Source organism: Euprymna scolopes, chromosome 7 (genome assembly GCF_053919585.1).
Source record: "Euprymna scolopes isolate OS-2025 chromosome 7, ASM5391958v1, whole genome shotgun sequence".
Classification (NCBI taxonomy): Eukaryota; Metazoa; Mollusca; class Cephalopoda; order Sepiida; family Sepiolidae; genus Euprymna; species Euprymna scolopes.
The window spans coordinates 50,899,160-50,917,297 of NC_136488.1; the positions used below are offsets into that span (position 1 = coordinate 50,899,160).

At 29.0% G+C, this 18,138-nt stretch overlaps 1 protein-coding gene across 3 annotated transcripts in view; it reads right to left on the minus strand.

Moving 5' to 3' along the window:
- Positions 1-18,138, minus strand: part of LOC145279739 (uncharacterized) — a 454,893-nt gene that overhangs the window by 83,825 nt on the left and 352,930 nt on the right. For all 3 annotated transcript variants that reach the window (XM_080131038.1, XM_080131037.1, XM_080131039.1), the window contains 10 exons: positions 12,508-12,592; positions 11,562-11,782; positions 9,935-10,141; positions 9,453-9,572; positions 7,476-7,802; positions 6,957-7,163; positions 5,467-5,586; positions 3,737-3,845; positions 1,291-1,517; positions 631-855 (listed from right to left, as the gene is read on the minus strand). In XM_080131038.1, coding sequence (XP_079987164.1) covers positions 631-855; positions 1,291-1,517; positions 3,737-3,845; positions 5,467-5,586; positions 6,957-7,163; positions 7,476-7,802; positions 9,453-9,572; positions 9,935-10,141; positions 11,562-11,782; positions 12,508-12,592 — 1,848 coding nt within the window. The remainder of the gene's footprint in view (positions 1-630; positions 856-1,290; positions 1,518-3,736; positions 3,846-5,466; positions 5,587-6,956; positions 7,164-7,475; positions 7,803-9,452; positions 9,573-9,934; positions 10,142-11,561; positions 11,783-12,507; positions 12,593-18,138) is intronic.

Below are 18,138 nucleotides of genomic sequence, written 5' to 3' on the forward strand. Positions count from 1 at the left end.
ATCAGTTGTTAATCTATCCATAGAGAAAAATATTTTAATTTCATGTAAAAAAACTTTCTTTCATTAAAGTAAAACAACTATATAGATAAAAGTATAAATAAAAAGACTGAAAAGGTGTGAATTAGTAAATCTTATTTACTGTGCTTCTTTAAGCATCTATTTTAATCAACCTCATTTTAATTTTAAATAGATAGAAAAGTCACCATATCTGTCTGAGAAACGATTTTTACCAAACTAATCTGTCAAATATTAGTCTGCAGACGTGAAACTTGATATATAAGGGATTTGGACCTGTGGAACAAATTTGATTTGTTTTTTAGCCAGTAAAAATAGTTGCTAATGGGTCAAAATTGAAAAAAAAAAAAAAAAAAAAAAAAAAAAAGGAACTTAGTAAATTTAAGTGAATTAAACTTATTTCTATGCATGTGCAAATATAGATTTATGTCTTTAACAATGTTATTGCTTGAAGTTTTTTTTTTATATTTACAGTTGATATGAATTGATTTACAAACTTGTTTCTTTTAAAAGCATTAAGATTTTAATTTTTATCCTATCAAGTCTGAAAAGATCTCCCAGTAGAAATAAAAGAATTTCTAAGCAAAAAGATAAGAAAAAAAAAAAAAAATCTACCATAAGTTCATCCTGGAAGTTAACGGCTTTATGGAGAGCATCTTCCAACGTTCGCGATCGTTTCATGTATTCATTGTTGATGCTAGCTAAACTTGTATCAAGATCATCAATGTTCTTCTGCACTTCAGGCTTGTCAGGTTCACCACATAGGTTGACCAACTGCTCCCCAGTCTGGTGGACATCTTCCAAATCGGCTTGTGATGCTTGAATATCTTCTTTGATTGTCTAAAAGAAATGGCAGTAAAATAATGTAAGCACAAACGAAAATATTGGAAGACAGCTGAAGCAACAGACAAGTCAACTTGGTACAGCTGGTTTCGTCTGATTAAAATGAAAAAAAAAATATTATGTAAACAGATTTTCAATCTGGAGAATTTAAAGTTGAATAATTTAAAAAATTAATTTAAACATTTCTATTTGACTTATATTACTTGATATAAAAGGTTTAAACAAGAATTTACTAGAAATAACTTAATAGAAAAGAAAGCATATATTTTCTAATTCGTTTTTTTTAATAAAATATTGAAATCTATTGAAAGGATCAAATATATAATCTATAATATGAAACCAATTAAATGTTTTCAAATATGTCTAATAAAGATAGATAATTTTTATATTCTTGTTATTAAATGATTTAATTTATTGAATAAAAATGTATACCTCAAGCTCTTCCTGTTGTTCACGAATAATGGAAGGTTCTAGAGCTGGGGGTTCTTGATTTGATATACTGTCTTGAAGATCTTTTAATGTTGTCATCAGACTATTCAGATCTTCCCAGAACTTTTCAGACACTTCAATTGTTTCACTGAGTGCCTTACTTCGTTCTTCTGTACTGGATTTGATGTTATCATAGAGATGAATCAGTTCATCTAACTTTTGTTTCACATCTGATAAAATAATAATAAAAAAAATACATTGTAAAAAGAAAAAAAAGTGCTACAAAAAATAAAACATTTCAAAGAATTTATGATTTATTATATAATTTATCTTATAAAAAAGAGAAGAAAAGAAAAAAATTGAAATTAGTGAATTTAAACAAAACTAAAATTTATTTTCTGGGAGCATGTACTAGCATAACAGAATACAAAGCAGAATTCTATTTGTAGTTTTTATTTACAAAGATATACCAGTCAAAGAAATAGGGTAAATTCTGACTTTACTTTATATGTAAGAATAAGTAGAAAATTTAACTGACATTTGTTGGTAATGTTTTTATGAAGAAATTATTTAAAAATGGATGCATCATAAAGGATAAATGATAACTTTGAAAAAAAAACAACAAAAAACAAAACAAAACAAAAAAAACAAACAAAAAAAAATTTCTGTATAATATCTGCTCTCTTCTCCCTTAATTATTTATGCGATTCGCCTCCTTCCACTACTTCTCTTGTCACTCACCATCCAAAACATTCATGTTTACATAAATAACGTGCACAGTGACAGAGTTTTAGTATTTAGTTTCAGAATTTTGAATTTCCTTATTTGGGGAGGTCACCAGTTTTAGAGGGTTTCTTTAGGGGCTTTAATTTAGGCGAGATATTTTGGAATGAGCTGGTTTTAGAGAAATATTTTAAGTGAAAAAGTTTTATAATTAAATGTGAGTGAGTGAATGTTTGCTTAACAGCATTTCAACCTCTATTTAATTATAATGCCAAGAAAGGGTTTGACACAGAAAATTTTAAATTTCTTAAAAAGTTTATCTTCAGAATTAAGATGCTTTAAATTTTCCAAAATGTTTGTATTCAAATGTAGAATGTTTTTCTAGAGTAAAATATTACTAGATTAGCTTACAGGAGTTTAAATAAATTTGTTTCTTTTAAGTACTTTAAAATTTGTTGAGGCTCCACTTCTTGGAATACTTTAATTAAACATGAGAAAATGAGAGACATGTTATACGATAAACAAACAAAATAATCAGCTCAGAAGGAATACATTTACAAAAGAGATATTTTATAAATTTTAAAATGGAAGATTACAGCTATAGGAAAACAGTGTTTGTGAATATTTAAAAGTCCTTGTAATACAAGGGGGAGGGTTCATTTGTTGAGCTATTGCAGAAGTCAGAATAGATAGTTTAAGGGTCATTCATTAAAAGGGTTTGGGAATTATAATCAAAACTTCTTTGCACAATTATATTCCATCAAAAGTTTTTAATAAGAATAAATGTTCATTGTTTTTCATATTAGAAATTTCAGTGAGTAAGGTTAGGAATATTACAGTGAATAGGTTGATATTAATTGAGCAGACAACAAAAGGATTCAAGCATTTTCTGTTTGTGTGTGTGTGTGTGTGGCTCTAAGTGAGAGTATGTGTGAGTTGACATGCCAGCAGGTTCAAATCCTGATAGAGAGGCACTGAGGACGTTGGTCCATGGATTTCAACTAAACTGGTTTATATAAAAAAAAATTCTGGCCTTTTAAACGATTGAAATAGCTATCAGAAAGGCCATTTCAAATAAATTCAGAAAATACTCTTGATTGGTACAAAACATAATTTGCTTTTATTAATTCAGGCCTGTGCAAATTCAATTGCACAGAAATGAGTTTACACATTTTAATTTTGGATGTCGAGGTGTAAACATCGACTGCTACAAGTATACTAGACACGCAAAAGTCTAGATAGTTCAAGTAAATGACCCATGAATCAAAAAGTCATAAAGTTGTTTTGCTAACACCCTCTCTCTGGTTTGATGGATAACATTCTCATTTAATGCTACCATTTACCATGTACGCTTATCCCCAAATTGTTTTCGTAGATGCAACCCAATGTGCATGGAAACAAGAAAACATCCAAGAGTTTTAGTAATATATAGACAGATATCCATATTTTTTTTCAGTTCAGTCAATTGGACATGTAGCATGCCTCTCATTTACATGTTTTTGTCATCCTTCCGTCTGTCTAAAGTTCTTATAAATCATTAAGGTTGTAGCTGGTCATGTCCACATTCAGTGGTTTTATACGAGGCATATCTGTTTATTACTGATTCTTGTGGCTTTCTTGTCCTTGGATGCTGAATGCCGTGGTGAAGATTAGGTTGATGTTGATTTCTGCAATACATGCTTCATCTTTTGCATGCTTAAGTAAAATAAACATAAAATACACTTACCATTGACAGCTTCATCTTCAGAATCTCCTGCTTGATTGATCAACTCTTGTGCTGTGAACTTAACAGAATTTAAGGCTGTAAGCCTCAATTCCATATCTTCTATCAGGTGCTACAAGTATAAATCATTTAAAATATTTATAAAACTGGAAAATCTATTTGTACATCCTTTTTTATTTTGTAAAAAAATAAAAATTATATAGTGACTTAAGCAAAGAAACTAGTTTGATTTTTTGGTACTTGTACAGTTTAATCAAGACATTAAAAAATGAAAATATCGAAAAAAAAGTTATATTGTACGTATCTGTTTTGAACTGAAGATCTCCGACAATTTTTTAAATTTAATTTGATTGAGTAGGTTTTTTTTTACAATGGAAAAACACGTTTTTATGACAGCACGTTGAAGGCAGATATCTTGGATTTTTTAAAAAAAAATTTTGTTTGAATTTTAGAAACACCACAGGGAGATAACTCCAGTTAAAGCGCCAACACTCCTTCCCCATCTTTAATACTAGCTTTTCTTCCTAAAAATCAAAACTTGCTTGGTATCATAATAAATTGTTTTTTCGATGTACAAAAAAAACTACTTGATGAAATTAAGTGAAACTTTTTTTTTGGAGAGCTTCAGTTCAAAATGGATACATAAAATTTAAACTTTTTTTTTTTTTTTTTTTTTTCGATATTTTCATTTTTTAATGTTTTGATTAAACTGTACAAGTACCGATTTTTTTGTATCATTGATGAAGATATTTTATTAACTGTAAGCAATTCATTGCCAAATATTAGTTTGGTCCTAATGCAATTCTTTGTAAAAATATAAATTATTATTTCCAAATGCAATTCATTATAAAATAAATTCATTAGATAGAATTCATAAAATAATCTAAAAAGTTGGTTTCAAATGAAATTCATTATCAAATAATCTAAATAATTCCAGATGCAATTCATTACAAAATATAAATAGTTGATTCCAGATGCAATTACAAAGGCAAGTTTATCATAAAAGTAAAAAAACACAGAAAAAGAGTAACTGATTTTGATTTATTATAATTTGGTCAAACAAACTCGCTTAAATTATTTTTATTTTTATTAATATTAAAATTAATATTAAACTTCATTTTTCATGGCATATCAACATTTCTAATCATGTGAAGCTGAGAATTTAGCATTGACAAAATTTATTAATTATTACTATTTTATTCTAAATATGATTTTGTTTTAATTGTTTTATGTAGAATGCTTCATGAAACTTGTGTTGTGTTATTTTGAGATTGGAGGTTAAAATTTTGGATATGTTAGCCGATTATTTTTATTTTTTATCATGAGCTTAAGAATTGTGGCTGCATGGCCCTCTACTACACAAACTATCTACTATCCCAATACTTGAAACATTGGTCAGAGAGTCAAGCCCCCCCCCCCTCCTAAAAAAAAAAATAACTAGTTTTTAATCAAGGTTGCCTAGGTAACAACTTGCAACCAATATATATATATATATATATATATTGCAAATGAGTTTTATTTTAAACAATATCAGTTTGTTAACTTAATAAAAGTCTGATATAAAAAGCACAAAGCAATGAAAAGAAAAAAAGAAAAAAAAAAAGATTGTTTTTCCTGTATTTTCAGCTTAACTTTGTTAGCAGTGAATACACACACACATACAGACTGCTAGACAGGGGGTGCGGAGGGAATAAGGTTTCATAAGAAACTGTTTTTAAAGCATTTATTCTTACCGTATTTTCTGAGATTTGCTCCTTCAGTTTGTCTGGATGGGCAGATATTGGCTCGACATGTTGAATTTGTTCAGCTGTAGTGGCTAAACAATCTAACATATCTTCTAACTTGTCCGTGAACTGAAAAGAAGACACTCAAAGGTTACAAAGTCACCAAATACAAACATTAAAAACGCCTGTCAAGAATGACAAGGGAAAATAAAACAAAATTATTTGGGTTTTCATTCTCATAATCCAGTCAATCTGACACAGAAAAGATTTAGTGCTAATTATTCAGAAGAGAGGGGGGGGGGTCAATGAAACTTTTTTAAATAAAAATTTCTAAAATAGTCAATGTGTGTCTATATATATATAAAAATAAAACAAAGATTACATATTAATTAGAATTTTAAAAAATGCATAAAAATGGCAATTTTAATTCAAAGCAATTCTATTTCAATAAAGAGGCAACAATTACATTTGACTTTTTAAATTAAAACAAAGCAAACTTAGAGAATAAATTAACTTTATATTTTGTATACAAACGAACATTTGTAAACTTGGTGACAAAAACATTTATTTTGATTTTTTATATATTAAAACTTTCTATTTCAACCCAAGTTACCTCAATTGCATACTGACATTTCTAAAAAGTACCCCCCATAGTCATGATATTGTTTTGCTTATCTTAAACAGAAAAAAATGTTTTAGTCGTAGTTTAATTTATTTCTTATCAGTTAACTTAAAAAAAAAAAAAAAAAACTTCTGAAAAGATTAAAACTGCACTGCAATTGAATGAGTCTTACTAAAAAAAAAAAAAAAAACATAAAATTAGTCCAACATTAAAAGGTGGCCACAATTTTTATAGAGATTGCAGAAAATTAAGTATTAAACACTACCAAACTTTCATATGAACTGAAACACATTATAAAGTATAATCCAAAAAACTGAGTAAAGGCTGAAAATAAGCCAGTAAAGTCTGGAAAAAGTCATAATTACTCTTCCTTCTACTCAAGAAAGCAAAGCAGAATCACATCTTACCAAAAGGTAGATTCTTGAAATATGAACCTCCATTTTGTAAAAGAGTTCATAAAAAATAACATTTTCAGAAAATTTGTTTCATTGAAAAAATAAAACGTAGAAATTGCACATAAAATAAAAAAACCTTTAGTGTTGTTAGAAAAAAACTCTTTTATAAGTATATTAAAGTTTGGGACAATTTAAAAAAAATAAAAAATGTACAAGTCAAAATCATAGAAATTTCACAATTAAGGAAAAAAATATTTTACTTTTATTTTATTTATTTAATCTATACACGCTAAATTGTGTTCTTTGAAATATCAACTAAATACATAAATAATCTGCTTTAAAGATTAAATACAAATTTTTTACATTTAAAACAAAATAAAGTAAATAAGTTATCACTACAATAGATACGAATATTTCATAATTATTTCCGTCTTTCGAAATACTAAACTGGACGAGTTAAACATCTTAGAAGACAAACTTACCTCAGCCGATTGCTGCAGAGCATCTTCAATGGAATTGGATCGTTCTCTCACAGCATTACGGATTTCTTCAACGTGTTTGTTATCTTCGTCCAACATATCTTGCATTCGCTCAGAATCATCATCTCCACACAGACTAACCAAAGCAGCTCCGGTCTTGTTTAATTTTTCAATCAATGGTTTATGATCAATCACATCTTGACGAAGGATCTACACAGAAAAAAAAAAAAAAAGACAATTTTTACAAGTTCACTCCAAACATTTTTACAGCAATCAGTAAAACCAATTCCCATACAGACAAGACCAATTGAATAAAACAGAATTTCTGCATTATACTTTAATGAGAAATAAATAAAATAAATATAAAAATATTCCTCACCAATTTCTTTTAAACATAATGAAAATGAAAATTTTACTTTTATAAACATCTCAATAAAAGAGAAAAAGGCATAGGAGTATATTTTAAAGAAACTAAAAAGCTACATAAAAACAAGAAAGCAAAAATAGAAAGATAAAACTGACCTTTGCTCTTTCCTGTTGCCGTTTCAATTGTTCAGCGTTAATTGGAATTACTTCCAATTCTGCAAACGTTGGCTCGAGTTCTTCGAACCAAGACTGCAACTGATTATGAGTTTCATGAAAGTGTTTGGCCAAAGGCAGAGCCTGTTCCAACTGACTCAGACGGTCAGTACTTATTTTCATCACTACATCCATTTGCGTCTTCAGCGTGTCCATCTTTTCTCGGATCACAGGTTCTTCATCAAGACTATTTTCTCGTAAGAGTTTCTTGGCAGCAGCCAAAACATCTCGCACTTTGTTTTTCTGATTTCCAACTTCAGTATTTAGAATCTAGATTAAAAAAAAAAAGTTTTCAATAAGTATCTAGTTTGATTTACAGCCTCTGTCTACAGGGCACAGGTTTAAATTCCAAGGTTTCTACACATTACATTTAAATTAACTAGTTATATTCACACAGCCATATAGTTTACCATAAAAAAACAATATCTGCAAAAAACAAAGGTGAATACAATTTTACAAATTTTATTAAATAGAAAATAGATCAACTTGTATATTAGGTTGGTATCATTTTTTGATGTTCAACTTCATGTCAAAAACATTTTTGCAACAACCTGATATATATATATATATATATATATATATGGTACTTGTACAGTTTCATCAAGACATTAAAAAATGAAAATATCGAAAGAAAGGTTATATTGTATGTATCCGCTTTGAACTGAAGATCTCTGAAAAAAATTTCCACTTAATTTGATCGAGTAGTTTTTTTTACAGCGGAAAAACACGTTTTTATGACAGCACGTTGAAGGCAGTCATCTTGGATTTTTTCTTAATTTTTGTTTGGAGTTTAGAAACACTATGGGGAGATAACTCTAGTTAAAGCGCCGACACTCCCTCCCATCTTTAATACTAGCTTTTCTTCCTAAAAATCGAAACTTTTGCTTGGCATCATAATAAATTGTTTTTTCGCTGTAAAACAAAAACTACTTGATGAAATTGAGTGAAATTTTTTTCGGAGAACTTTATTCCATAATGGATACGTACAATTTAAACTTTTGATATTTCCATTTTTTAATGTCTTGATTAAACTGTACAAGTACTATATATATCTTTATATATTTTTGGTTCTTTGTTATTGTAGCAAAATTCGAAAATTGAAATATTGAATTTCAAGTGAAACCAATGGTATCTACTGAATTGTCATGTCACAGTAATGAAAATATCAAAAAATTAAAAAAAAATGATAAAATAGAAAATTAATTATTAATGAAAAGTTTTCAAAAACAATTAGTGGAAATTGAGTTTTGCTAAATTCGCTAAAGATTTTAAATTTTCAGAAAAGTTTTACATCCTCCCCTGCTTTTGTTACAATTAGAACTCTCCGGTTTCTGTTTTTGCGAAACTCAATTTTCTCTAATGGTCTTCGAAAACTATTTTCTTTTATAATTAATTTTTTGCCCTATCGTTTTTGTAATTTTTGGATATGCTCATTATTGTGACATGACAATTAAGTAGATAGTATTGATTTCTCTCGAAATTCAATATTTAATTTTCGAATTTCGCTACAATCACAAAGATCAAAGTGTAGTATCTGTTCTTCAGATGCTGCACTTCCATTTCTTGTTCTCTTTCGGTGGAGGAGAAATCCTTCACGACTGAGACAATTTTTATTTTTGTACCTTTTCTCCACGTTAAAAAACGACCCTGGTGTCTAACTCTGTCCCGTGGGGAGGCATAGTAAATAGGTACAATCACAAAGAACCATACTTCCCATGTTTGAAGTTATGAAGATTTATTTATATAAATCACTTTTGGTTTAATTCATACTATTTTAATGTCTGATATAGGCTTATGGAAAAAGTGACTCATTCATACAAGAAAACATGTTACTGTAACGATAAATCTAACGTAACGATAAATCTAGATAAAATTCAAGTAATTAAGATCCAAATGATCGCATAAAATCTGAAGACTTACCCTCTGTTCGTCCAGTTGGCCCTGAATTTTATCAGATTCACAGCTAACTGGATCAGCCCATGTCATTTGTTGTTCAGTCTCGCCAAACCAGCCGAGTAATTCATCAATTTCATTCAACACCTACAACATAAGTTTTTAAAGTTAACAAAATCTATTTTCAATTCAGATTAAAAACTTAAGAATTTATAAATTGATCAAGAGTTTGTTTTATAAGTTTTTAAAACAATTTAGTGATATTTTCTATAGATATTTTCTATAGAATAAAAAACAAATAACCAAAATAAGGAATTCTGCTCCTTAAAAAAAAAAAGATAAAAATATTTAATTTAATTCTCAAGTAAAAAAAAAAAAAAAAGAAAAAAAAATATCTAATGCTACTTTTTAAAAAAGCAGCATTGAATATTGTCCTTGTTTTTATAATTTGAAAATTAAATATTTTTATCTAATTTTTTTTTTTTAATTTTAAAAATGCTTATTTTTACCTCGAGTGACTTTTGTCTGGAAAGACGGAATCTCTCTGCTTTTTGAATAATTTGGTCACTAATTGCTTCAAAACGATTATTGTCTTTGCTAATGACTTCTTCAACTCGTGGACGAGCATCTTCCGGAAGCAAATCATTGAGTTTGTTGCCTTGTTCACTTATTACATTAAGCAACGGTTGAATCTTTGATAGCTGCTGCTCAAGTTTCTAAAAAAAAATCATTGAAATAGCAAACATTTAAACATTGTTCAGAATTTAAATACATTAAAAGCCATTTCAGATACTAAAAGTTAAGTTTAATTATATAGAAACCAAAAAAATTTAAAAAACTTTAAGCATTTCATTTTAAAAAACAAGAGCTGAACTTTTCAGTTAATTTTATTGAACTAAAGGGAAAAGGTTCTATTAGCTAAATTAAAGGTCTTGCTTTTTTTATTTTTATCCTTTTCACCATAATTTAAGAATGTCAGGGAACATTACATACACAGCAAATTCCACAAATGAAAATTGGTTATTAATAGTGACTATATAATTTGATAGTAAATTATTTATTAAACAATAAAAAAAAGATCAAATTAGTGCAATTAAGTGACTAGAAGATTCTGTTTTCCTTTAAGACCCACTGCATAGACAAATTTCACATTAACTTAGAACACCAGATTGTATTTCCATCTGAAATAATGTTCACAATTCAGCATCTGAATATCATTTATTTTGCTAATTTTAAAAATGATTTCATCTGAGGAAAGTTTTGACTGAGTACATCAGCTTAAATTGGAAAATATGAAGAATGTGCCCAAAATGGCTGGATAACCAATGTGTGTCCTATTAAGGATGGGTAACATGGTTTCATTATCGACTAATCATCTCCATTAAACAAGATGAATTGCATCAGACATAAAAGATAAGGTCTAACTGCTGATTGCATCAGACATAAAAGATAAGGTCTAACTGTTGAGCGTGAATATGGCAATCTTGCACTGTGATGGTATTCTAACAAAGTCTGATAGTATTGTAAAATACTGCTGGGACACTCTGGAGTTGTGGTAATGATTCCTTGGCTTTTGAAACCATGCCTGAATCTAGAGTCATCACCTGATAAAAGCTTTGTTGGAAGTAATACTCATGTACAAAAAAAAAAACAGCTATTGTATAAAGTTTTCCTTTTGTTTTGTTAAACTTTGTAAATAATCAAGGAGTTGGTTTCATGGACATATGCTGTATATCCAAATTTTATTTTGTAGAAATTATAGATGCCATTTTTTGTTAAAAAGGCTATGATATTAACTGAAAGACTAGGAATAAGTCATATTTAACTTTATTATATCATCAAAACAATAAGAAAAAAGTAAAGGGGAATCCTTATTGTTCTGATGATATAATAAAGTTAATATAACTTTTAGTCCTCATTTTTTATCTAACTGTTTTGTTTGTTCCTCTTAATAGTGATGAGCTTTTATCTTGATAAGTTTTTCTTTATTACAAATTTACTCTTTAATGACATTATATTAAAAAGGTTCTAATATAACTGGAGTTTGTTTGTTACAAATAGCCCTTAGATTTCTTGTATAGTTATCTTTGCTAGGTAAGCAAGAAATTATATTTGGGAAAAAAGAAAAAAAAGTACCTTGATGTGGGTTTCTGCCTCTGAGCCAACCAGTTCTTTCGGTCGTAATTCTGGTTCAACATTTGCCAACCATTCCATGAATTTGGTATGGGCTTCATTGAATTCTTTTGCCAATGGAATGGCTTCTTCCAACTGATGAGTCATTTCTGTTGTCGATTTCTTTATATTGTCAAATCTAGACGTTACTTCATCGGCACGCTTATTAATGTTTTCAGCTTCCCCTACAAGTGAAAAATGAAAGATTTGATTTTGCAACTTATCAACAGAAAATAAAAATCTGTTTTTATAGAAAAGTATATGTACTTCTGTATTATTCTTATGGACAGTATAACAAAATGGTTATTATTCTTAAAAGACTCATTAGTCTCCCATCTATTAGGTGTTAGTTTAATTTACAGATGTGTACATTAGATGGCTACACTGAAGAAAAGAATCACTCTTTCTCTAAATACTTAGAGATATTAATAAATATTACATAGTAGTTGAATGAACAAAGAGAAATACAAAAGTTATCTGAAAGAGACTTGTTTAATTATAAATTATGGTTATGTAGAACAGTACAGGAATTTTGAAACATAACTAATTTTATTTTAGCATGTATTTTGTGATATTAAAACATTAAAAATGTTAAACCCCAAATAATTGTGTGCTGTCATTTTTAATAACATACAACTGGTGCTATTAAAAAGAAAACAGCTGCAACAAAAAGAAAAAATAGAGAGCAACACCATTACAGTGTCTACTACTACTACTACTACTACTACTACTACTACTATGTGTTATCTATAAAACAAAACTCCAGCTGTTTACATGATGAATTGCCATTTAAATAATCTGTTTAAGTTAAAGGCTTGGGCCACTATAGTACTACAATTAGCCTAGGTGGTGACAAACATAATAGGTGAAAAAGAAAAAAAATCTAACAAAAGGGGGACAAAATATTTACCTGGACAATAAGATTGTAACTGTTTAGCTTTATTTGAAAGTTGCTCAACATTTGCCTCTTGTTTCTTGATTTCTTCATTAATTGCCTGCAACAAAAGATCAAATTCAAATATTCTATTGCTCCAAAAGTTCAAATACGTATTTCTTGACAGAACATGCAAGCTATCCCTCTCATGACCAGAGAGAAAAAGAGAGAGACTATCTCTCTCTCTCTCTCTATATATATATATATATATATATATATATATATATATATATATATATATATATATACATACACAGGGTGTCCCAGAAGTCGCGCACCATGTAGATTTATATAAAAACAAATATGAATATCAATGAATATCAATTTTATTAATCAAAATCACAATAGATGCTCAAATTGTTCACCTTCAGCCTGAATACATGCATCGATTCTCTTTGTTTCTTTATTTCTGTGTTTTAAGAATACGATGTACTGATGATTTGCAAATCGTAAGCTCCTGGCTTATTCCCCTTACTGATTTCACGGTGCTTCTAGCAACATTCGCCAAAACCATAGTTGATGTTTCCTCATCAGTTACACTCTTTCGTCGACCACATCTCTTGCGGTCAGCAACTGAACCTGTTTCTTGGAAACGTTTGATCAAACGGCAGACAGTGGTATGGCACAATGTTTTTTTTTCTCGCTCGGGATGAGTGCGGTTGAATTCTTTAGCTACCGAGCGGTATGTAGCCCCATCTCTTCCAAACATAAAAATCAATTTAACTCTTTCTTGCATTGTTAATTTCTCGCCCATATCGAATAAAATCTGAAACAAAAAAGTATAAATATAAATATATGGTGCGCGACTTCTGGGACACCCTGTATATATATATGTGTGTGTGTGTGTGTGTGTTAGGACGATTAATCGGAATCTTTTTGGATATTGGAATCAGTATTGGAAAAAATTTGTGTATATTTTCCGATGCCAAAAACGATTCTTTGTTTTTATTTGTATGTTTTTGTTTAAAACCTAATTTTCCATGGCTTGTATTAATGATGAAACGATAAATATTTATGGATTTTAAACTATGAATAAAACTAAAATCTACAGATCATCTCCATAAGTGTATTTCTACATTTAGGAAATTATTTGTACATATTTTTTTTTTTTTTTTTTTTGGTAACTCTCCCCAAAAAACAACTATATTTAGAAATTTAACAGTTGGAATCAGAATCTGTAATTGTATTGGAATCAGGAAAAATATCATCCCATCACTAACATATATATATATATATATATATATATATATATATATATATATAATATTAAGTAAAGTGATTTTCAATTTAAAAATTTAAAAAAAAAAAAAAAAAAAAAAAAAATTTTTAAATTTAAAATTCAAATTTTAATTAAATTAAAAATCAGTTTCATAAGAAGGAACAACAACAAAGTCAACTATCTGTACGATCGTTTCGGAAATCCGTGCTTTTTATTTGTGGTATACATGAAGTTATGCAGAACAATTATATATAGTTTTTTTGGTAAGCACGGTCTCCTCATCAGCAAATTTAGGAGGATTTTTATTGAATTTAAAAATAACTCTCTATCAAACCAAACTACTCTATCCAACTATATTTGGCAACTAAAAAATAGTAATATTTCTTTCAACTTAAAATGGCAAATAATTGAGACTTGCAAATCATATAAACCAGGAGATAAATTTTGTGCACTATGTACAAAAGAAACCCTAAAAATTTTAAAATATGAAGATATAAAAAATACAACCAAACTAGTAAATTCAAGACACGAGCTTCTGACATGTAATCATGAATGTTGGTTTAAATTTAATAAATATAAACCACCTTAAATCATTAAAAATTACTCATTAGTAAAAATAGATTACAATTTTTTTTTTTTTTTTTTAATAAATTAAGTTAGACCAATTACCTCCCTTAGACCCATAAATCAAATAATAAATAAAGTCAATAATACATGACAATTATCTCCCCTTAAAAACTTGCAAAATAAATATTCTCTCTATATATATTAACTGTAGCGTCTTTAAATCAAAATACTCTAACGGAAACAATTTACTGCACGAGCGTCACCCTTTTAAAATTCATCATTCAATAAAATAAAAAGCTATAGCAAACATCTAAATGACTACTTTAAACACAGTTCCTGATTTCAAAAAAAGAAAAACTAAAAGGTAACTATCTCTATATATTTTTAAATCAAATTTATTATGTAAATTCAAAAAATATATATTTTTTCTACTCATTTCTATCTATAACCTATATTAATTTTCTTATAAATTTTAAATCCAAACCTTTTATTTCAATTTTTTCAGATTCATCTGCCTTACTTTTAATGCTAGGTTTATTTATGGTGTCTTTTAAATTCAATAAAAATCCTCCTAAATTTGCTGATGAGGAGACCGTGCTTACCAAAAAAACTATATATAATTGTTCTACATAACTTCATGTATACCACAAATAAAAAGCACGGATTTCCGAAACGATCGTACAGATAATTGACTTTGTTGTTGTTCCTTCTTATGAAACTGATTTTTAATTTAATTAAAATTTTTTTTTTTTTTTAAATTTTTAAATTGAAAATCACTTTACTTAATATTGAATTAGCTCTAGGACATTTAACTATCGAGCTTATTATATATCTAAATTACAACGAGCATTTCCTGTATTTTAATTAAACTAGTAATTTCACTGTTACATTAAAATACACTTAGCTCTTTAGACTATTATTCTAATCTCCTTTAAATTATATATATATATATATATATATATATATATATATATATATATATCAGCTGTGTCAAAAGCATGATGCTGTATGGAGTGCTTGGCCCCACTCAGCTGTCTTCAGCTTAATTACCGAGCAATAATCAGATGGATATGCAATATCAAATACGTTACTGATGGTCAGTTGGTTTTGTTAGATTGAGAGAAGCGACATTGGATATAAAAAATCCAGAGATCTTGAGGTGGAAAGCTAGGAGAAAATTGGATTACCCAAGAAAATATAGTGGAATTTGAATGAAATCGATCCTCAAAACCACCAACCTTGGAGACAGATTGCAGGCTGGCAGAAAATGTCAGATCCTTGACCGAAGGAAATAAGATTATAAAATGGATGATGATAACTAAGTCTAGGACAACAGCATATTCTTGTCGTTGTTTTGACTCTCGAGTGTGTGTCTGTTGATATCTAATATGCTTTTAGATAGAGTGATGTGATTCTCGGTTGATAACTGTGTCGGATATATACTCGAGAGTCAAAACAATGAAAAGAATATGCTGTTGTCATTGCCCTAGTGATAACTCCCTCGGTACAGTAATTTCAAATTCCAAAAAATTATGCTCATTATATAATAATTTCAAAAAAGGTTTAGAATTTGCTTTTTAAAAGCATCTTTATTTATACAATTGTTTCTGCCCATTTTAAAAACGCACATTTTTTTCTTGATAAATAATTTAAGATACGTTTTCAAAAAGCTTTCTCAGTGAATTTTAATCTTCCATCAAATTAAACCCTGAATAATCAAAACTTCAAAATTGTTCTCTTCATCTCACTTATTTATCCTTTTGTCAAACCAACCAAACCATAAAAAGTTCACTTATATACGTAAATTTTTCAAAAAATAATATTAAAATGTACTAAAAAAAAATGTTAACTTTTTTCATGTCCTCCATTAGTTTTTCATGTCCTCCATTAGTTTTTCATTAAGACATACTCAAAAACGAAGTAAAGCGTTTTTAACTTGTCTTTCCATCATTTTTTCTTACTCCTTGGTTTTCAATTATTTTTATTTTTTATAATTCATGTCCCCATCCAATCTTCTATATATATAAAAGCGAAAATGTATGTATGTATGTGTGTGTGTCTGCTAAAAACTTTTGACCGACGGAACAAAAATTCACAAACTTAGTATCATATTAAAGCCCCACCCTCCGGACGACAAATATCGAAAAATTAGCCCAAAAGGACCATCAGAAGTGCGTCAACTGATCGATTTTCTGCCCCCCCCCCCAAGTGACATTTTAATGTTAAACATTACATATTTTTAAATCGATTTATAACTGCCCCCAAAAATACGGGCGCCAACTCTTCTACATAAAGTATACACGGGGCCGTTTATTTTGGGTCAACTTGTATTTAAAACCCGCTGAGTCATGTCATGTGATCTTGACGTCAGCAAGCTCTAATGGCAGTCTGAATTTAAAAATTGTTATCGGGTAAAAAAAAATTTAACCCTCACACAAGCTAAACTATGAACTTCTACGCTATAACAACGTTACCAAAGTTATTAGCACATTAAAAATAGTTAGATATGATAGTTAAACGAAAAATAACAAGCCAAAAATGTGAAGTAAAAAAAAAAATGCTTACAAAAAATATTAACGATCAAAGTTTTTACAAAAAAAAAAAAAAACAGCCAGACGCCATTTTCTTTTTTTAGTAACAGTCTTTAGAGTAAGGAAGACGAAGTGTGAGAGAGAGAGAGAGAGAGAGAGAGAGAGAGAGAGAGAGAGAGAGAGAGAGAGAGAGACACACACACACACATACACAAACGCAAACAGAGAGAGAGAGAGAGACACACACACACACACAGATAGAGAGAGATGTCTAGACAGGAAATGAAATACGTAATTTAATAAACGCTAATGTGAAGTAAAACAAAAAAAATAAAATACTGCTACATCATCTCGTAACGCTCCCGTGATGACCTCATTTAGTGGCTATCTGTCAATCAAACCTCTTTCACTCGCTTTATAAGCCTTATTTTAACACCTTAATCAATTCCTCTTACTCTTGGCCTACATGGTTAAGTGGTTGAGTTTGTTTCACCTCCACGTCAAGGCTCCCCGGTTCAATCCAGCCTCACGACCAAAACTATTTTTTTTTTTTTTTTAAATCTTTAGACACGCGGGCAACGTTTCTTTATTTTTTTATTTTTTTTTTTACTTCGCTTATTCTTTGGTTTCCTTCCCCCACCCCCCATACACACAGCTGTTTTTTTATTTTTTTATTTTTGGTTTTTCCGATTTTTTTAACATCGTTTCAAGGTTATTACTTACCCCCCCCCCCCCATACACACACACACATACAAACACCCGGGCAACTGGAAGTTGATCTCATGAAGTTAACTACTACAATAAAACTTAAAAATAACTAAAATAAAATAACATTTTGTAATATATTTTTGAATTTAAAATTTTGTGAGGACAACTCTCAACCCATATACTCAACAAATTTTTGATCTACAGACTTGAAACTTGGTGTATTGGGTATTCAGACATGTAGAAAACTTTAATCCATTTTCATCTGGAAAATAGGGCTGCTAAGGGGTCAAAATTGGTACTTGGGGAGTCATCTGATTTTTATCTGTTTGTCAACTGTTTCACAACTGTGCATGCGTGAATTATTCACATGAGCTTCATTATGTTAGAATAAATAGGTTTGAAACCACTTTTTAAAGATCGTGGCTAACTTGCCTAATGGTTATCATACTTGACTCACTGTCTTTAGGTTTTGGTGTAAGAGTTTTTGTTTTTTTACACTTACAAAAAGAACTGTTTAGAAAAGCAATACTTGCATGCACATGTTTCAGTTTTTATTTTTTATTTAAAAAAAAAATTTTTAAA